The sequence below is a fragment of the Ceratotherium simum genome, chromosome 37 (genome assembly GCF_057802395.1).
Source record: "Ceratotherium simum simum isolate JZ-2026a chromosome 37, ASM5780239v1, whole genome shotgun sequence".
Taxonomy (NCBI): Eukaryota; Metazoa; Chordata; class Mammalia; order Perissodactyla; family Rhinocerotidae; genus Ceratotherium; species Ceratotherium simum.
Window position 1 is genome coordinate 23,957,625 of NC_141936.1, and position 20,874 is coordinate 23,978,498.

At 39.7% G+C, this 20,874-nt stretch overlaps 1 protein-coding gene across 2 annotated transcripts in view; it reads left to right on the plus strand.

Moving 5' to 3' along the window:
* BARD1 (BRCA1 associated RING domain 1) overlaps nt 1-20,874 on the plus strand; it is an 81,309-nt gene that overhangs the window by 16,448 nt on the left and 43,987 nt on the right. For both annotated transcript variants that reach the window (XM_004427516.3, XM_087424853.1), the window contains 2 exons: nt 2,008-2,156; nt 14,779-15,740. In XM_004427516.3, coding sequence (XP_004427573.3) covers nt 2,008-2,156; nt 14,779-15,740 — 1,111 coding nt within the window. The remainder of the gene's footprint in view (nt 1-2,007; nt 2,157-14,778; nt 15,741-20,874) is intronic.

A 20,874-nucleotide genomic window follows, 5' to 3' on the forward strand; every position in this document is an offset into this window, starting at 1 on the left:
ATACTTTTAGGAAAAATAAATATTTTACAAACCAAACAAAAAATACAAAAGTAGCACTGTTTTACAGTTTTACAATTCTCTCTATAGACTTGCTAAATTAAGGATAGCTAGATTCTCATATCTGCTTATGTGTTCAATATGTTGTGATGTTTTGATCGAAGTATGTGAAGAAAATCTGGTCTTAGACATATCTATATTTGGAAAAGGAATTTTTTTTTTTTTTGTGAGGAAGACTGGCCCTGAGCTAACATCTGCCAATCCTCCTCTTTTTGCTGAAGAAGACTGGCCCTGGGCTAACATCTGTGCCCATCTTCCTCCACTTTATATGGGACGCCGCCATAGCATGGCTTGCCAAGCGGTGCGTCACTGTGCACCCGGGATCCGGGCCGACCCTGCAAAAGGAATGTTTTAATAGCGCTTTTAGAGAATTATGGCTATTCATCTTTGATACTGTACCACCACTTGTCAAGTGCCAGTTTCTTTAGATTTGTTAAAGTATGAAATCTAAAATCGTATCAATGAACCTTTTGTACTCTGTTCCATTAAATTCTGTTTATTTATCCTGTACTGTGAATGGATCTTTTACCTGGCATGATTTTATGACATTGTGCATTGGTCATTTGGAAAATATTGGTTCACTGAGTTATGCAGATCTATTGACAAATGACATGTTTCCCCAGAATTCTGGATTAACGTATATAAAATCATTTGAGAACAGTTATAAACAAGCATTATAGAATATATAAAATAGACTGATCTGAGAACTAGTGTGGTGCTGGGTATCCTAATTAACTAGATCTCATTTTCTTCATCTGAAAATGAGGTAGTTGTTCTCAATGAGGGGATCTTGACTCTGTTTCACTAGTGTTCCTCAAATAATTAAGTGGTCGCATGACAATTGATGATTTAAATCCATGGTGAATCAGTTTACCTATTTTATATGTTGGGGTTCCATGTTAAAAATTCTTGACTATGAGCAGGCAAACTCAAAGATTCCTTTGCTGAAGAAAGTTGACGTTTATTGAACCCAGTGATCTGGAAGGTCTCTCCTAGCCCCAGTGTGGTAAACAGATTCATTTTACAACCTTTATTCAGTTCCTTTGTGTCGGGAATTACGCCAGGATCTAAGGATACAAAGATTACAAATGCCACAGGCATTTTCTGAAGGAAGCTCATATTGTAAGAATCCTCCGTGCCTACAGATGAGTGGGTCACGTGGGAAGGAGTGTAGTGTTTGAGAGGGATGTGGCTTCTACGATGGTCACATTACTCAGTCCTGCTGGAGCCCACCTCATGAGGCTGAAGAAGGGGTGGGTTTGTAGGTTTCTTATTTCAGAATTCACAAATAGGATTTGGGGGGGTTGTGAACCCCTTTTGTTACGACAGCCTGTGTATATCTTCATCACATTTGCAAAGGGCTTGTAACCCCAAAGTTAGGAAAACCCTTCTAACTATGAGACTGTAACTCCTGGACAAATAACCCGAGGTAATTTAATTGAGTCTACAGGTTATAAAAGCGTCTGAAAGAATCAAAGATCTTTTCTCAAAAACTATTTGAAGGCCTTTAGACACTTGTCCAAAAACAAAACAAAAGACTTTCCCAGTCTCTCTGCAGTAATTTTAGGTGTTTCCATGAGGCACAGTGTGAAGGTCTAGGATGGGATAGGTCGAGCTGCATGGCTGCTACGAATTAGGTACTGTGTTTGTTTATATCTTCCTCTGTACTCTCACCCTTCAGAAGCTATAGATTTACTTGCAGGGAAAGATTACGTAGACTAATGTTTGGCTAAGTTTCTTCATAGCAAATTACATAAACTATTTTAGATTTAGATTTGTGTGTGTGTATCATACTCTTTCAAAAACGTTATTTTAACAAATACTTTATTATTGACCATTGTTTGTTAGAACAGACTCTTCATTGACCTCTGTTCAAACTCTGTTTATTTTTTGGAATTCAGATTCTGCTGCGTGTGTTGGTAAATATGTATATTTTTACTCCTTTTTAAGTAACTGTGTGAGTGACTGCATTGGAACTGGATGTCCAGTGTGTTATACCCCGGCCTGGATACAGGATGTGAAGATAAATAGACAATTGGACAGCATGATCCAGCTCTGTAGTAAGCTTCGGAATTTGCTGCACGACCACGAGCTTTCAGGTGAGCAATATCAGTCTCTCTTGTTAAATAACTGATGAATTCATATTGATCACAGAAAGTGTGTAAAATATGAATGACATATTTCAGATTTTAAGATTTATAGTATTTGGAATGATTTTGAGCAGTGACAGATACCCTAGAGATAATTAAGTCTGACTCTCTTATTTTATAGATGAGGAACCAGGGTCCAGAGGGGTTAAATGATCTTGGCTCAAGTCACACAGGTAGTTAGTACCAGAGGTGGGAGAAATGGAGCCCATTTCTTCTGATTGTCAGCCCAGAGACTTTCCCCACCTACACTGTCTGCTTTTTACAGTTGTGATAGTTTCTGTGTAACATATGTGGAATAGTGATTTTGTCCTTAATAATAGTGATTTTGTCCTTAAACTCACTTAAGTATACTTTACAAGATAGAATACAACCTTTCGTGGATCACTTTTCTAGACTGAATTAATTAACACATTTTGAAAGAGCAAAATTCTAATATTCATTTTCTTTTCTATTTAAATGGGGGTTAATGTTTTTCAAATTGTTCTTAGACTGTATATTAACTATATATCTTCCTGTTGTGCTTTCTGCTGAGAATTAATTAGCTGTGGAAAGAAACTAAGGTGTTTTGAATCTTCATAATTACATATTAGAATTGCCTTTTTCTTGACCAGATCACGTCATTTTAGCTTGTGTTTATAGAAGAACCTTTCCTTGACTGGCAGGATGCCATGAATGGTTGGTAATGCTCATATAGAATGGTTGGATTTATGTTTTTAAATCTTTTGATCTTAGGTTTCTGACATGATGTATTATTGTCAGTTACTAAAGGTGGAGTTGATGGGACAAGAGAAAGAAACAAGGCAAATACTGTGCGTCTTATTGACCAGGTCCTTGTTTTTAAGAAGAATTTCAATCATCGTCCATCTATGAAAAGTTTTCTTCGTCTAGTTATCTGATTATTGTATTAGACTCCATTCTTTTATGATAAAATGTGCTATAGTGATAAAGTTTTACTTATTTTCCGATGTAATTATACACACACATATTTTAACAAGTACCCTTGTAAACCTCTTTAAGAGTACAATGAGGAAAAGTTTTATTATTAGTTCATCTGTATTCTTTTCCTTCTTTCTCAAGGACAGTGCTGATAGTGTTTATTTTCTAGTTAAAAAGATTGGTTTGTGATCTGGCTTCTCCCCCTCTCCCCAAACACACACTCAGATGCCATTGATGAAAGCAGGAATTCTCAATCAGGAGTCCACGCGTCTTGGGCATTGTTGGTTGGGGGTGGGGGGGAGGATTAGTAAGCCTCCAGAGTTAAGTGTACAATATGAAAGAGATCATGTCTGTGTGAAAGTGGCTTTCATCAGGTTCTTAAAGATGTGTGGTCTGTTGGGAGTGTTGGAACATGCATTGAAATTTGGGGTGCTGCTTTGTGGCTGTCGTGATGTTCTGATTTGATTCTTCCTCAGTTTCTGTATAGTAATATGTTAGCTTGTTAGGGCTGCCATAACAAAGGACCACAGATGGGTGGCTTAAGCAACAGAAATTTATTGTCTCACAGTTCTGGAGGCTGGAAGTCCTAAATTGAAGTGTGGGTAAGATTGGTTACTTGGAGGTCTGTGAGAGAAGGATGTGTTCCCTGCGTCTCTCTTTGGCTTATAGATGGCGGTCTTCATGTTCACACACGTTCTCCCTGTATGCATGTTTGTGTCAAATTTCCACTTTTTGTGAGAACACCGTTCACATTGGATTAGAGTCCCACCTTACTCATCTTTACTAATTACATCTGTAATGACCCTATTTCCAAATAAGGTCATATTATGAGGTACTGAGGGTTAGGACTTCAGTATATGAATTTTGGGAGGGACACAATTTAACCCATAACAAGTAATGTGACTTTTTTTTAATTCAAGTATAGTTGCCATGCAATATTGTATTAGTTTCAGGGGTACAACATAGTGATTCCACATTTATTTATACCTTATAAAATGATCACCCTGATAAGACTTGTAACCATGTGTCATCATAATGTGACTTTTTTTTTTTTTTAGTGAGGAAGATTCACTCTGAACTAACATCTGTTGCCAATTTTGCTCTTTTTTTGGGGGGAGGGGTGTTAAGGAAGACTAGCCCTGAGCTAACCTCTGTGCCAATCCTCCTCAATTTTTTATGTGGGTGGCCACCACAGCATGGCTTGATGTGCAGTGTGTAGGTCCACACACGGGATCCAAACCCGCAAACCCAGGCCGCTGAAGTGGAGCATGCTGGGGTTTAACCACTATGCCACAGGGCCAGCCCCGTGATGGGGCATTTTTTTTTTTTTTGTGAGGAAGATTGGCCCTGAGCTAACATCTGTTGCCAAGTTTCCTCTTTTTGCTGAGGAAGATTAGCCTTGAGCTAACATCTGTGCCAGTCTTTCTCTATTTTGAATATGGGATGCTGCCACACGTGGCTTGATAAGCAGTGCCTAAGTCCGCACCTGGGATTGGAACCTGTGAACCCTGGGGCACTCAAGTGGAGTGCGGGAACTTAACCCCTACGCCACCAGGCCGGCCCCCATGATGTGACATTTTTAATGATGGAGCAGAGGAACTTTTGATGGGTTGACTGTAGTCGATTATGGGATACTGGGGTGTGGAGTACCATGGGGTGTAAAGAAGAATTAGACGACGGCTCAGGAAATTTTACTGTAGTTGGTGATGTTTGAATCATCAGTATGGTTTTCATATTTTGTGGAGCATGAAATATGAAATACCTTAATATGTCATCATTAAAAAAGATATTTAGGAAAACTGAGTTTAGAACAAGTGTTTGTGTAGGACCTGAGGCCTTTTGGAATGCTGTCTTTCTCATCTAGAGTAGAGGTGGAGTCTGGGGAGAGAATTATGGTGCTTCATTTTCCAAAGGCCATTTTGTGTTCATTTTCCTTATTATGATGAGTAATAATTACATTAGTTACCATACTTTAGCAGTGCTGGCTTCACCATTTTGGTTATTTAAAGATGAATTGAAATTTCACGGTTTGGATAACATATAATAAGAATTTGAGGAGCTGGAAAGTCATCTTTAATCCCTCTATTCTATAGATGAGGAAATTGAGGACCTGGGTTATGCAGGGCAGTCATATTGTTAGTTCTTGCTTATTGTTTTATCATTTAGCACAATGCTTTTGTTAGAAGTATAGGCATTCATTGTATTTGTTGAATTGAGTTGGAGAAAAATTGCCAGTGCTAAGACTAATTTATATCCCAGAGACCAAACTTAATTAAAACTATTTTAAAACAAATTCTTAGGTTTTGGTTTCAACAATTCATTTTATAATGGTAGCATCCTCCTTTGCTATTTTTATAGAAGATGATAATAAATCTAGAGTATAAACATATTGAAATATAAATTTCTATCCACGTCTGTAATTTCCATGGTGCAAAGCTTTTTTTATTTAAGTTTCACTGTCATCAACTTTTCCTCCTGAGGCCCCCCAAGACAAACTAGCCTTGAAAGGCATTTGAGGGTTTTTGGGGTATTTCCCTTTGTTTCTTTATAGTTTAACTATTCAGTGTATTTTATGCAGTCCTTTATCTTAGTTTATTATGTAGCAAGTACTTGTAAAACTAAAATGGTATAAGGTGAACTAGGTGAATGCGAGAGGAAGCTAATAGTTGGGGACAAATAATGACTGATCCTCTTTATAATGAGGAAACTGGAAAAGGATCTCATTATAAAATAAGGGTATTAGATTAAGTGATCCCTGAGGTCCAGCTCCAAAATCTTATGGTTCTGTTAAATGGCCAAGTGTTGAAGATGAGGAATGAAGTGGAATGGTTGGACATCTTTCCCGTTTTCTCTATTTTTTTTAAAAAAACTCTGTAGTTCACAATTTATCTTCCAAATGAACCTTGTTACTTGCATTTACTATAAAATATATAATTACTGTAATTTAGTTGGGTAATTAGGAAGAACTTGTCAAATCGTGGACATAGTGTATGGTACCCTGGCAATAAGAAGCCTGATTTATAGTAATACTTTCTAAAACGAGCTTCTAAATACTTGAACAGATTTTTCTTGATTCAGTGTGCTTTAAAGAGAAGAGATTGTCTGTCATGATTTTTCTGACAACCATTTATGGATAATTTTACCTTATCCTTTGTAAGATAATCTGCTTTCTACTAGTGGAGTTAAGTTTGAAAGTTTTTATTTTCTCCTGCCCCCATCATATTAAATCAGACCTTACAGGTGCTGGTCAGATTCTGTGAAGCATATGTTGGTGTTGGTGACATTTAAAAAAATGCGTTGATTATGCTTTCATAGCATCACAATTTCCTTTTCTGGTTTCAGGAGAGATGCTGGTCTTTCTGTAGCGAATTACATAGTGTTTCATATATGCTGTGACTTTTATAATAGACGAAGATGAGCGTTTGAATAGCTGTGTTGCTGTTGTTTTTTTTAAATAGAACTGAATACTTCTTAACTTACAAAATAATCATTCTTCAGTGAAGGCGTTAATGTTGCACAGATGGTAGCAAAGTACTTTCCTTTGATTTTTAATAAGGGACTAGTTTGTCAAAGAGATTTCTCAACTTCTGTTGTGAAACCTATAATAGAGAATAATTTGAAAGGCACACAATGTGCATGATTATAATCCTTTGATGTGGATTAATGATAGCTAAATCACATTTTCTAATTGCTTCCCTTTTCTATAGTTTATTATTAAATTTTAAGGAAAAAACTTGGCAAAGTTGCTCCTTAGCAACATGTGTATCTCTGTTCCTTGGTATTTTGTGGTGTACTCAGAAATATTTAAATTCAGAGAATAGAATTCTTTTAAGTGTCATCATTAAGAAATTTACTATGGGGCCGGCCCCGTGGGTTAGCGGTTAAGTGCGCGCACTCTGCTACTGGCGGGGCGGGTTGGGGTCCTGGGCCCGCACCGACGCACTGCTTGTCTGGCCATGCTGTGGCGGCATCCCATATAAAGTAGAGGAAGATGGGCACAGATGTTAGCCTAGGGCCACTCATCCTCAGCAAAAAAAAAAAAAAAGAGAGGAGGATTGGCAGATGTTAGCACGGGGCTGATCTTCCTCACCAGAAAAAAAAAAAAGTTTCATAGCTTCCTTTTCTCTTGCTAATATTTTAAAACATGAGAATGTTGAAAAGAAATTTATTCCCGGAAACAATAAGAACATTGAAATTAAAATTATGTTTTCTCAAGTATTAAAACCTCTGAGGAATAAACACTCTTGACACTTTTATGTAACATCTTAGTCACATCAGACACGTTCATTTCCTACATGGTGGATGTTTCTAGTTCTTAGGAGTAAGACACACAAGTGGCTGTTGGTTTTCTTCTTAGAGTAACTTAGTTTTAGAACTTGGTTCATTAAAATTTTTCTTTAGGTTCTGTAATATAAGAAAAGTTTTACAGAGTTCTCTTCAGCTCGAGTGAGAAGTGACTTCTCTGGAAAAAAACCCTAATTCAAGTAGTTTCCTTTTTCTTTCTCTCCTTTATTTTTTTTTTTAATAGAACAAATAAAACATATTCAAAGTGTCCAGTTGGTCGGAGGAGGTTAGTAAGTCTGTGTTAATTTGGAGAGTGACTCCTGGGCGCTGTGAAATAATTTGTTAATCCTATCAGGTATGGTGGTTTTTTCCATCTCCTTGCCTTTCCTGAGTTCTTTTTTTTTCTGCCTGAAGTGGGCTTTTGATAGCCCACTGTGTGTGGAGAGAAGATGCTGGCTTGGGAGTTCCCAGACTCCCTCTCCTTTCTTTTTTTGTTTTTTGTTTTTTGTTTTTGTTTTTCGTTGTGAGGAAGATCAGCCCTGAGCTAACATCCATGCCAATCCTCCTCTTTTTTTTTTTCCCCCAAAGCCCCAGTAGACAGTTGTATGTCATAGTTGCACATCCTTCTACTTGCTGTATGTGGGACGCGGCCTCAGCATGGCCTGACAAGCGGTGCGTGGGTGCAGGCCAGATCTGAACCCTGGCGGCCAGTAGCGGAGCGCGCGCTCTTAACCGCTAAGCCACGGGGCCGGCCCCCCCTCCTTTCTTTTTAACTTTAACTCCTTGTCTTAAATGAGAGAATTGGACAAGTGATCCTCATGTTTTCTTCTAACCCTTGAAATGAATTCTAACCTCCTTGTATAAATGCTTGTCAGGATTTAAGAGAGGGTATCAAATCTTCTGTTCTTCAGTATTTTCTGAGCACCGTTTACGTGCTCACCAGTGTGCTGGGCCGGCCGGGGTTGGTTTTGTGTCTGCATGAGGTGGGAGGAGGGAGTTGTACGGGCATATTTTTTAATGAAAAATGAATGAACTTAAAGGCAAAAACAAAGTAGGACAACTTGAAAGAGGGGGGTCACTGCCAGAATCAGAAAGTGGATGGCTGTACAGCTCATTCACTGACGGTTTCCTGAGCATCCCTTAACGGGCAAGCGTGGGAGGTCTAAGAAAATACAGTAGGTATAGAGGTTATAATATATACAGCGCAGAGAAAAGCTCACAATGCTCTGCTATAGCATTGCTTCACCTCCGACAGCCATTCTGTGACACCCACGGGGCGTCCTGCAGTGTAACTCAATTCTGACAGTCGACCTGGAAGTGGCGTCAGATCTCACAGGTTAAGGGCTCAGTCCCACAAGACTGCCCCCACCCCCTCAGATGCCAGTCTCAAGTCCAGATTGTGCTTCTGACTGACCAGCTACACATTGGAGGTTCCCACCACCTCCTCGAGTTTGATTAATTTTCTAGAGTGGCTCACAGAACTCAGGTTAAAACATTTACTTTCTAGATTACTGGCTCATTATAAAAGGATATACCTCAGGAACAGCCAGGTGGAGAGAGGCACACGGGAAGGTATGTGGGAAGGGGCATAGAGCTCCCATACCCTCCCTGGGCCCACCACTCCTGACACCTCCATATGTTCACCACTGGGAACCCTCCAACTCTGTCCTTTTGGGTTGTTATGGAGGCTTCATTACATAGGTGTGGTTGATTAAATCACTGGCCATGGGTGATTGATTCAGCCTCTAGTAGCTCTCTCCTCCTGGAGGTCAGGCATTGGGACTAAAAGTTCCAACCCTCTAATCATGCTTGGTTCCCTATCGTTCAGGGCTTTCCAAAAGTCCCCTTCATTAACATAAACTCTGGTGTGGTTGAAGGGAGCTTCTTATGAATAACTGAAGACACCCATTTTACATTTATCACTCTGGAGCTATTTCAGGAACTGGGAACACAGCTGAATATAACAAAAGATGCCCCTATGGTTCTTATATAGGAAATGATAAGGGTTTTAGGAGCTATGTGCCAGAAACAGTAGAGACCAAATATATATTTCTTATTATAAAACACAATGTCACATATAGTGTGTACTTAGTGAAAACAGACCTGAGTTCAAATGCCAGCTCTATCACCAACTAAGTGTATGACCTTACACAAGTTTTGTTTTCTATTTGTTTAATTTCCCTAAGAAATATAAGAGAACATTCTCTTTGCAACTGATTAACAGTATAAAAATGTGTAGAGTAAAATGTGAAAGTCCTCCTCTACCCTCTTCCCCCAACCAAAAAACAGAAAATCCCTTTCTTTTTCAGAGGTAGTTTTCTTTGTTTAACCTTCTAGTCTTTCTTTCATGAATTTATGAAAATATTTGGACATAAATGCAATAGAAATTTTTAAAACATAAATGAGAGTGTGCTACACTTACAAGTGTCTTGAAGATCTCTGCATGTTAGTTGATATTTATAACGTCTACATAAGATTTCGTAGTATAAATGCTCCATAATTAACTGATCCCCAGTTTTTGAACACTGACCTATTTCCTAATTTATGTTATTACAAATATCGCTGCGATTAACATTCTTATACATCTGTGTTTGGAGGCACGTGCATGACTATTTTCTAAGGTAGATTACTAGAGGTGAAATGGCTTTATGAAAGGGTATATACATCTGAAATTCCTTGATTTGTTTGCTAATGTTTTATTTAGCAGTTTTGCATCTTCAATCATTATTGGCCAAAGGCCCATCATGGATTCCTGCACACGTAGCAGGTTGTGATATAGGAAAGGAACTCTTGAGCTTGAAATGGCCTGTTTTTTTTTTGTTTTTATTTTTATTTTTATTTTTTTTGTGAGGAAGATCAGCCCTGAGCTAACATCCGTGCTAATCCTCCTCTTTTTGCTGAGGAAGACCGGCTCTGAGCTAACATCTATTGCCAATCCACCTCCTTTTTGTCCCCCAAAGCCCCAGTAGATAGTTGTATGTCATAGTTGCACATCCCTCTAGTTGCTGTATGTGGGACGCGGCATCAGTGTGGCCGGAGAAGCGGTGCGTCGGTGCGCGCCCAGGATCTGAACCTGGGCCGCCAGTAGCGGAGCATGCGCACTTAACCGCTAAGCCACGGGGCCAGCCCGGAATGGCCTGTTTTTGAGGGAAGCAGAAATAGACCTGCTTTTTCTCCATGGGGAGACACTGCCACATCCCTCAGAGTTGCTTGCTGCAAACACAGTCCTAAGAGATGGCCCAGGTAAAGAGCAGCCAGGGCCTTGCCTTCTTGGTGCACCCTGCAGGAATGTGCGGGGGTGCTCAGGACCCCTGGCAGATTGCCTCTCCAGGCATCAGTGTTTCTCCTCTAGGTGTGCTCAGTGATGTAAGCCAGAAACTTGCGAATCGTCCTCGTCACCTCTTTCTTCTTGTATTCATTTCATCACCAAATCCTGTAAATTTTATCTCCTAAATATTTTTCAAATCTATTCTTTCTTTTTCTATTCCCACCTCCCTAGTCTGTTATCTCCTACCTATACTCCTAGTTTGGCCTCTTAACGATTATTCTTGCATCCGCTCCTGCCTTTCTCCAGTCTGTTTTCCCACACTCCAGCCAAGAGTGGTCTTTTAAAGATGCGGGTGTAGCCATGCCACCTGACTTATATAAAACATTTGATTGGTTTTCCATGCTCTTAGCGTAGGTCTTGAAGTCTTTAACATTGCAGCAAGAATTTGCGTGGTCTGGCTATTGCCTATTTTTATAGTCTCATCTTTATACCACTTTCTTCCTTGGTCTCTGCAAGGCAAGTATACTGGCCGTCTTTTAGTTCCTTAAATTATTATATGCCCTCCTGCTACTGGACCTTTAAACATTTTATCGTCTCTCCCTTGCCTCTTGGTTTAGCTAATTAGGGTCTTTTAGATTTTGTATTTGATGCTTTTTACTATTTCTACTGCTAGAATGCTTATCAAAGCCACTATTATCTTTCTCTTGGATGATGGCCATGTAATTGGTCACTGTGACCACTCTTTTCTTTCTAAAGTTCCTCCTCCACACAGCAGCCAGACTTATTCTAAAGTGTGAAATATTCTGTCCTTTCCCTGACTTGAGTCTGAGTGAGATCAGCTTGCTTTACCTGGATTATAAGATCCCATTCATTCATCCAGTAAATATTACTTGAGCATCCGCTGTGTGCTAGATGCCACGTAGGCAATGGAGATAGGGCAGGGTAGAAACACCAAGTTGCCTTCACAGAGCTGATATTCTGATGGGAAGAGACAGATAAGACACAGAAATATAAGTAAAATAAGTAGGAGGTGAGGGTATGTAAGTTTAAGTAGAGTATCAGGTCTGGTCTCCCACAAATGTGACATTTGAGCAACGACTTGAGGTTGGGGAGAGAGTGAGCTGTGCACATATTTGGGGAAGAGGCCTCCAGGCAGAGGATCAGCAAGTGGGAAGGCTCTGAGGAGGAGCATGCTTGATGTGTTAGAGGAACAGCAGGAGGCCCAGTGCCTGGAATGGTAAGAAAGGAGGAGGGAACAGGCAATGAGATCAGGAAGGAGAGGGGAGGATCAGGTTGTCTCTGGCCTTTAGACGACTACTAAGATGTTGACTTTTATTCAGAGTCAGATTGGAAGTCTCTGGAGGGTTTAGTGACATGATCTGACCAATTATAAAAGGACCACTGACTGCTGTGTTCAGAATAGACTTATGGGGCAGGAGGCAAGCACATAATCAGGGAGACGACTTTGGAAAGTGTCATGATCGTCTAGTGAGAGATGAGGTTGTCTTACACCATGGTGGCAGGTGTGGAGGTGGTAGGAAGCAGTCAGATTTTGGATGTATTTTGCAGGTGGCACTGATGGAAGTTGCATTTGGCATATAGGATGTGAGAGAGAGAGCAGAGGCAGGTTTGTCTCTAAGGTTTTTGTGCAGAGCAGCTGGATTTATGGATATGCCATTTACTGAGATGGGGGAAAACCGTAGGAGGAGCAGGTTTGGGAGGGTGTGGATCAGAGCTCAGTTTGAGTCATGTTCAGTGTGAGACCCTTGTTAGGAGTAGACCTGCAGGTAGAGTTGGTAAGTAGGCAGTTGAAGATTGGAGTCTGGAGCTCAGGGGGCAGGTCGGGGCTGTACAGATACATTGGGAGTTGGAAGTGTGTAGATAGATAAGGTTACCAAGGCAGTGGCTGCAGATAGAGAGGTCCCAGGCCCTCCCACTTCAGAGGTTGGTGGGATGAGGAGTCCCAGCAGAGAAAGCTGGGACTGAGCTCTTTTTGGAATGCTTCTGCTCCCTGCACTTTACGCGCCTGCTCCACGCTCCAGCCATGCTGGCTTTCCATCCAGCTAAATATGCTAAACTTGTTCCCATCTTAAGACCTTGGCGCTTGTTCTTCCTTCTGCTTGGGAAACGCTTTCCCAGATCCTTCTGTGGCTGCTTCCCTCTTGTCATTGAGGTCTCAACTCAAAGTGAGCTCTCCAGAGAGGCCTTCCTTGATGACCTTAGCTAAAGCAGCAAGGTGTTTGTTCAAAAGAGTGCTCGCCCACAACGTGTGACACCTGTCTCCTTAGGCACGACGAGCGGTGACTGTTTTTCTAACTCTCATTTTAATTCCTGACTATAAATATGTATTTTTTTAAAAACTTCTTTTTAAAGTATAACATGCTGTCGTGAGTGTATAGCTTAATGAATTCTCACAAACTGAGCTCACCCAGAGGAATTAACGGTGCTCTAGAGGCTGCCCTTGTTGCCCCCGTCCAGTTACTGCCTCCTTTCCCCGCAGGGATAACCTCCATTCTGCCCTAACACATTGCATTAGTTTTAGCAATTTTTATTTACTCTTTTGTATCTTGCTTCTTTTGCTCAAGAGTGTGTTTGACTATGTAGTTATACTTCATTTATTCTCATTAGTTTTTGGTTTGCATAGTTTAAAGTTATATTAGATGGTACCCGCGTGACTATTATCTTTTATCCCCTAGATTCACTTTGAAATAAGCTGAAATCAGGTAGTGCGAGTCCTCCAACTTTGTTATTCTTGGTATTGTATTGGCTGTTCTAGGTCTTTTGCCGTCCCATATTATAGTTTCTTTGCTTTTCCATGTAAATTTTAGAATTAGCTTGAATCTTTTTACAAAAAAAAGCCTGCTGGAATTTTCACTGGGATTGTGTTATTGTCTGTAGATCTGTTTGGGAGAATTGACTTAACAATATTGAGTCTTCTAATTCGTGAACATGGTGTGTCTGTCCATTTGTGTAGCGTTTCTTTCAATAAATATTCTGTAATTTTCAGAAAAAAGAACTTACGTTGATATTTTGTTAGATTTATATTTAAGTATTTTATGTTTTTTTGGTACTATTATAAATGGTACTGTTTTTTAAAATTTCAGTTTACATTTGTTTATTGTTAGTACATAGAAATACAGTTGAAGTTGAACTTGGTATATTGAGCTTGTATTCTATGACCTTGTTAAAGTCACTCGTTAGTTTATTAATTTTTTTTTTAAAGATTTCTTTTAAAGCTTGAGATGTTCTACATAGTGACTCAAGTCAGCTGTGAATAGATACAGCTTTATATCTTCCTTTACAATCTGTGTGCCTTTTATATCTTTTCCTTACTTTGCTGTGCTGTCTAGGACTTTAGTATAATGTTGAGTAGGAGTGGTGAGAGTAGACATCTTTGCCTTGTTCTTGATAATAGGAACAAAATAGTAGTTCCAGTCTTTCACTGTTAAGCTTGATAATAGCTGTGTGTGTTTTTGTAGTTGACCTTCATCAGGTTGAAGAAGTTCCCTTCTATCCATAATTTGCTGAGTCTCTCTTAAAATCATGAATGGATGTTGGATTTTGTCAGATGTTTTTTTTTCTGTGTCTGCTGAGAAAAACACATGGTTTTCCTTTAGTTTGTTGATATAGTGTATTATTTTAATTGTCAAAAGTCTTTTTTTAAAATTAAGCGCCAATTAACAAGTCTTAGTTTTTTTGACTACTGTTTATTAAATTCCATATCTGTCTGTCTGTTTATTTAGTATATCTTTTCTCCATGGCTTGTATCACCACTGGCATACTGTATATTCTACTTATTTATTTGTACATTCTGTCTATCCCCAATGAAATATATGTTTTGTGTTTTGTTCTCTGCTGTATCTCCAGTCCCTAGAACATTGTCTGGTATAAAGTCAGATTCAGTAAATATTTGTTGAATGAGTGAATATCTGCTCTCAAGGAGTTTATAGTCTAGAAGGGGAGAAGGAGGTACATAGAGGAAAGGTGATACACCTTAGGAGAACTATAAACAGAATTCTCTGGGAGCTCAAGATGGAAGAGAATAATCATGTAACAAATTCCTTTCCTTTTTTTTTAAATCAGATTTAAAAGAAGATACATCTAGGAAAAGTTTATTTGATGATGCAGAAAGTAAGAAGAATTCAATAAAAATGTGGTTTAGTCCTCGAAGTAAGAAGGTCAGATATGTTGTGACTAAAGTTTCAGTGCAAACCCAGCCTCAAATGATAAATGATGAAAATGCTCAGCAGAGCTCAATGTATGAATATGTTTCTCCAAGTCCTACAGGAGATGTTTCGGAGACGGCTAAAAAGGCTCCTACAAGATCTAGAAAAAAGCAAAAAAAGAAAACTTTAGCTGAAATCAACCAAAAATGGAGTTTAGAGGTAGAAAAAGAAGATGGTGAACTTGATTCCAAAGAGGAATGTAAGGAAAAGCTGGTATCCTTCTGTAGCCAACCATCTATTATTGCTAGTCCGCAGATAAATGGTGAGATAGACTTACTAGCAAGCGGCTCTGTAACAGAATCCGAAGGTTTTGGAAGCTTAACTGAAGTCTCTTTACCATTGGCTGAGCAAATAGAGTCTCCAGAAAATAAGAGCAGGGATGAAGTAGTGACTCCTGAGAAGAATCTCTGTGAAAAGTATCTTTCGTCTAAGAAATCCTTGCCATTAGGTCATAATGGAAAACGTGGGCGTCACAACAGACTTTCCAGTCCCGTGTCTAAGAGATGTAGAAACAACGTTCTGAGCACCGGTGGAAATTCTGTCAAGCAAACAGTGCTCTCAGAAAACACACCATTGCCTGGCTGTTCTTCACCACCTTCAAGCAAACTTAAAGTTGATGACACGTTAGGGAGGAAAAGCAGTATTCTAGCGGATGAATCTATTAGTCTTTCACCAGGTACACCACCTTCTACACTGAATAGTTCAAGTTACAGACGAATGATATCCAGCCCCTCAGCAATGAAGCTGTCGCCTAGAAGGCTTATGGCTGTGAAAAGAAATCATAGAGGAGAGACTCTCCTCCATATTGCTTCTATTAAGGTAGGATACTTATTCTGAAATACAGTTTTGGAATGAGACCAACAATAAAACAATTTCCTTGGGGTTTGTGAAAAATGACATAAGACTACTAGGATAATTAACCTGTCATAGATGTGATACTTGTGACCCAGAGGAACAAAATTCACATGGACTGTGTCCCCACCTCAGTTAGAGTTGTGGCCCCTGAGCCCAAGGAGCATGATCTTGCAGGAGAAAACCAATATTTCAATATTTCAGCCCCTACTTTGCCAAGTGCTTTTGTTTTTGTCTGTCCCATAATGGTTTGGTTCAGTTTTCACTATTTTGTTTACCCATTCTTCTCATGCTTTTTGAATATAGACAATTGCCAAGTTACGGCTGGGGGCAACACGTCTTTACCTAGCAAAGGAGCTGGGGGCAGTGTGGGAGGCCACAAGCTTCCATTTACATTTGACACTCCTAGCGGGCACTGCCAGGATTCGGAAGGTTGAAAGATGTGGTCCGTACATTTCACCAATGACCTAGAAATGTGGTTGTCAGAAATGGCTCCTGTGGTTCAACACCAAGGGGCTTCCCCATGCCTCATGGCCAATTATTACTTTTACTAGCCTGTTCATTGAAGTTAATTCTCCATATTTATTGCCTCAAAACCTGGGGTGTGGCAGGGTCCGTTGTTTGGAACCTGGCCGGTTGGCCGAGCATGAGGGGTTCTTGCAGTGGTTAATCTCTGAAACTGACATGAGTACTATGTGTGAAGGGCAGCAGTTAGCACCATAGCTTTACAGGCTTTGATCTGTCATTCCATGCAAGTGTTAATGAAAATATAATATGAGAGGGCTTAGTACTAAATTAGGGTAGCTTTTATGATCTGTCAGTAAATTCACTGGAAAATCCTTGGGTCTTTTGCATGGATAGAGAACTTTGGGAGGTCTGGAAGGAGCCCTTGGAGGCCCCCAAATTTGAGGCTGGTGAGCAACATAAAATGTCTGGGAAGAACATGGAGTAGACATTCAATCCAGGGATTCCTGTATTTTTGTGTGGAGAAAGGGAAAAGCACAAAAATGAATTTATCCCAACTGTTAGTGTTTTATTTTTTTCCTTGCTTATCTTCTAATAAATGATGAATGTAGAATACTCTATATCGGATACCAGTGACGGGAGAACATGCATGACTGTATGCAAGGGATTACATATCCTTTGAGCAGCTTGAATTTTCGGAGTTGGTTCTGGTTACATTTTAGTTTGATTTTTGCAAAGCATGATTTTAAAAACCAGACTATATATATATTGTTTTTTTTTGAGGAAGATTAGCCCTGAGCTAACATCTATTGCCAATCTACCTCTTTTTGCTGAGGAAGACTGGCCCTGAGCTAGCGTCTGTGTCCATCTTCCTCTACTTTATGTGGGACGCCTGCCACAGCATGGCTTGATGAGTGGTGCGTAGGTCCGCACCTGGGATATGAACTTGCGAACCCCAGGCCCCCGAAGCAGAGCGTGTGAACTTTACACCACCGGGCTGGCCCCCAGACTATATTTTTTTTCTTCTTTGTTTTATATGTTAAATGCATAATAATGCATAATAATATTAATGCCTAATACATATATACGTTAGCTATTATAATCTTAACACTAAAATGCTATTAATGCTTCATAGACGTTAAGTAGCTAGCATAATAATTATTATTTTTTGTTCATTTTTCTGACTATTACATAAGAATGTAGGCTGCTTTAGTTTCTGCATTTTGCTCTCTGGGAATTACTTTCAGACCACCAGGCAGGCATCCACTTACATTGGTAGAGAATTTTTTTTCAACCATAAGAATAATTTATCTTTCTTAGTGAGGATCTCTAGGACCTAAGAGTCTAGGCTGTGGTTTGGCAAACTCTTTCTTAAAGGGCAATTAGAGTAGATATTTTTAGCTTTGCAGGGCACGTTGTCATAATAGCTATTCAGGTGCCTCGAACTGTGCAGAAGCAGCCATGGACAATCTGTGAGCCAAGAAAACCTCACATGCAAAATCAGATGTCTGACCCACAGGCATCTGTAGGTCGTAGTTTGCCTATCCTTGGCCCAGGCCATGGAGAAAAGCCCAGCAGAATCTTAAGACAGGAAAAAATGGTGGCGTGATGCTGTCCTGGTGAATTTTCCCCATTGATATGTTCAAGATTGCTTCATACAAGTTCTGTCAGTTTATCAATGTGCTTAGAAATTGTCTTGCCAAAGTTAGGATTACCCCTTTTGATTCTCTTGAACTTATCAAATACTATTATTGTCATTAGTTGGCAGATTCTGATATAATACGTTTAGAAAAGTTAACTGATTTCTATTGTTTTTGAAATCACTGTTTAACAGTAGTGTTCTCTTTTAAAAATTTATTATGAGTTGAATGTATGCCCCCATCTCAGCTTGATTTTAACAGTCAGAACAAATTCTTGAAAAAAAAACCAATGGAATTATCAGTGTATTTGTCTTTTTATAAATCGTATTGATTTCATTTTCTGTCCTAATTTTTTCATTTGCAGCCAAGAATGAATAGTCTGTGTGTACTAGAAAACCGAACGTTGTAATTCTGCTGTCTTATTTATGCTTTATACCCGACGGCTGCAGAAAAGGATTTGAGGTGGCTCTAGAGTTAAAACTACTATGCAGTGGACCAAGGAGCAGGGAGAGAAGACAGAGTTACTGCGCTGAGTAATGAGCATAGACCTGATGACCTTTCAGGCATCCAGAGTAAATAAGGGGAAGTACCAGGGTTTTGCTGTAAAGATAGATTTTGTTGTTGTTGTTGTTGTTGTAGTGTTATTTTCCCTCAAGCATCCTGGCGGACTTCCAGTTTCCGTTGTTTCTCTCGGATTTTAAGCATGCATGGTTGCACTGTGCATGCTCAGTGTGTGCAGTGGGGCCAGAGAACCCCGTGGTAGTTTTCACTGTTCTCTTGGGCTAGTTAGCTTCCTCTCCTGCAGTTATGGCTTTGCAGAATCATTTCTGAAACTGGTAATATTATTAATAGAATTCTTTAGTATCTTGTCCCACACTTACCTCTGGGCATCTTTGTTGGCCATAACCTTTCCATGGCTACCACTCGAGTGGACGCTACTTGTCTTTTCTTGCCCTGACCACTCTCAATAGCTTCCCATTGCTGTCACAACAAATTACCACAAATTTAATGACTTAAAACAAGGCAAATTTATTTTCTTACATTCTGTAGGTCAGAAGTCTGGAATTTAGTCACCAGACTCAAATCAGTCTGTCAGCTGTGCTCCTTTCTGGAGGCTCTAGGAGGGACCCCGTTTCCTCGGTTGTTTGGGTTGTTGACAGGTACTGCGTAGTTCCTGGTGGCTGTAGGACTGAGATCCTGTTTTCTCACTGGCTTTCAGCTGAGGGCCGTTCTCAGCTTCTGGAGACTGTCGTATTCCTTAGTGGGTGGCCCTCTTCCTCGGTCTTCAAAGCCAGCAGAGTGGGTAGAGTCCTTCTCACATCCATCTTTCTGATCTAGCCAGAAAAGGTTCACTGCTTTTGTGGACTCACATGGGACCACCCAGACAGTGCAGGATGATCTCCCCATCTCAAGCTCCATACCCTGAATCGCATTACAAAAACCCTCTTGCCACGTAAGGTAATATATTCACAAATTCTGGGGATTAGGACGTGGACATTTTTGGGGGAGTCATTATTCTTCTGACCACACCACTGACCTCGTCCTGTTTTTCTATATGCTTCCTGCAGTCAGTTCTCTCTGTGACAGCCAGAGTAGTGTGACCTGGTTGGAACTTGTCATTTCTCTGCTCCTCTACCAGTAACTTCCTCGCCCGCTTAACGTAAAACCCACAGTCCTTCCCATGGCCTCCACAGCCCTGTGTGATCCCTCGTTCTTCAGGCTTCTGGTCAAATGCCGCCTCTTCAGAGAGACTTTTCCTAACTTAACTAAAATAGCAGTCCCTGCCGTACGCTTAGCTTGTTTCGCTTTTCTTCCTATTATTATTTCCTGACGTTATTATTGCAGATCTCTTTGTTTCTTGCCTCTCTCTTTAGAATGAGAGCAAGAATCCCATTTGTTCACTGTTATATCTTCAGTATCTAAACGTTGCCTGGCACATAGTAGATTGATATTTTGTTGAACAGATGAGTGAATTTTCCATTCAGCTATATTCTGAGCCCCATTCTCCTGTCACACTGAACTTTAACCTTATGAGTTATTCGGGTACATTCATTAATGCTAACAATACTTTGCATGTGTTCTTTCCTCTGCCTCTTATATCCTTTCCTCTATATCTTTCTCTTTTCCCTCCTGGTCCTTTTGTATCTAACCTTCAAAATCCAGCTCACATCCTACCTTCTTAATAAGTCTTGTTCAGAATTCCCAGAGTTAGTTTCTTCTCTCTGTTGACATTATTTGTTTGCATTCATATTCATTTAGCTTTCTATTTATTATCTGAATCTTCAGTTAGATTTGTGGTTATCTGGAATATATTCCTCATTTAAAATTTAATTTGAAAATATGGGTAATAACTCCACGTTTCAAAAATAAGAATAAAAGTATTTACAGTGGAAAGCCTCACTCCCATTTCTGTCCCCAGCCACCCTGTTGCTGACAAGCCCCCTCTGCTAACCACCCTTCTTACTTTGTGTAACTTTTGTGAATTTCTTTATGCAAATATAAGCAAATGCTTTCCATAGTAGCACACAGCTTTCTGTGCATTTTTATAGTAGCATAGCTTTCCATGAATTTTCATTATTTAATTAGTCCCTTACTGAGGGATGCCCGTTTGTTTCCATTCTTTTGCTTTTATGAACATTGCTGCAGTAAGGAATCTTTGTTTCATGTGTAAGTAGGTATATCTTTAGGATAAATCCTTAGAAGTGGGACTTCTGGGTTAATGTAAAGCATCAGTTATCGTATTTATCTTCATAACCTCCATACTTGGTAATAGAAGGCTCTTACTAAGTATCCAGGCTGCTTACTATATCATCAGCAGATACAGCTTATATTATCAATTCTCAAATTCTCTTTTCCCTCAGGATCAGGGGCTTATAGGCCAGCCACCTAGGTTTTGGACGGTCAGCACCATTTGAATGCAAACCCTACACAGGATTATTCTTGAATTCCTTATGTATACTTTTATTTTCTTACACTATGGAATTTCACGCAGACTA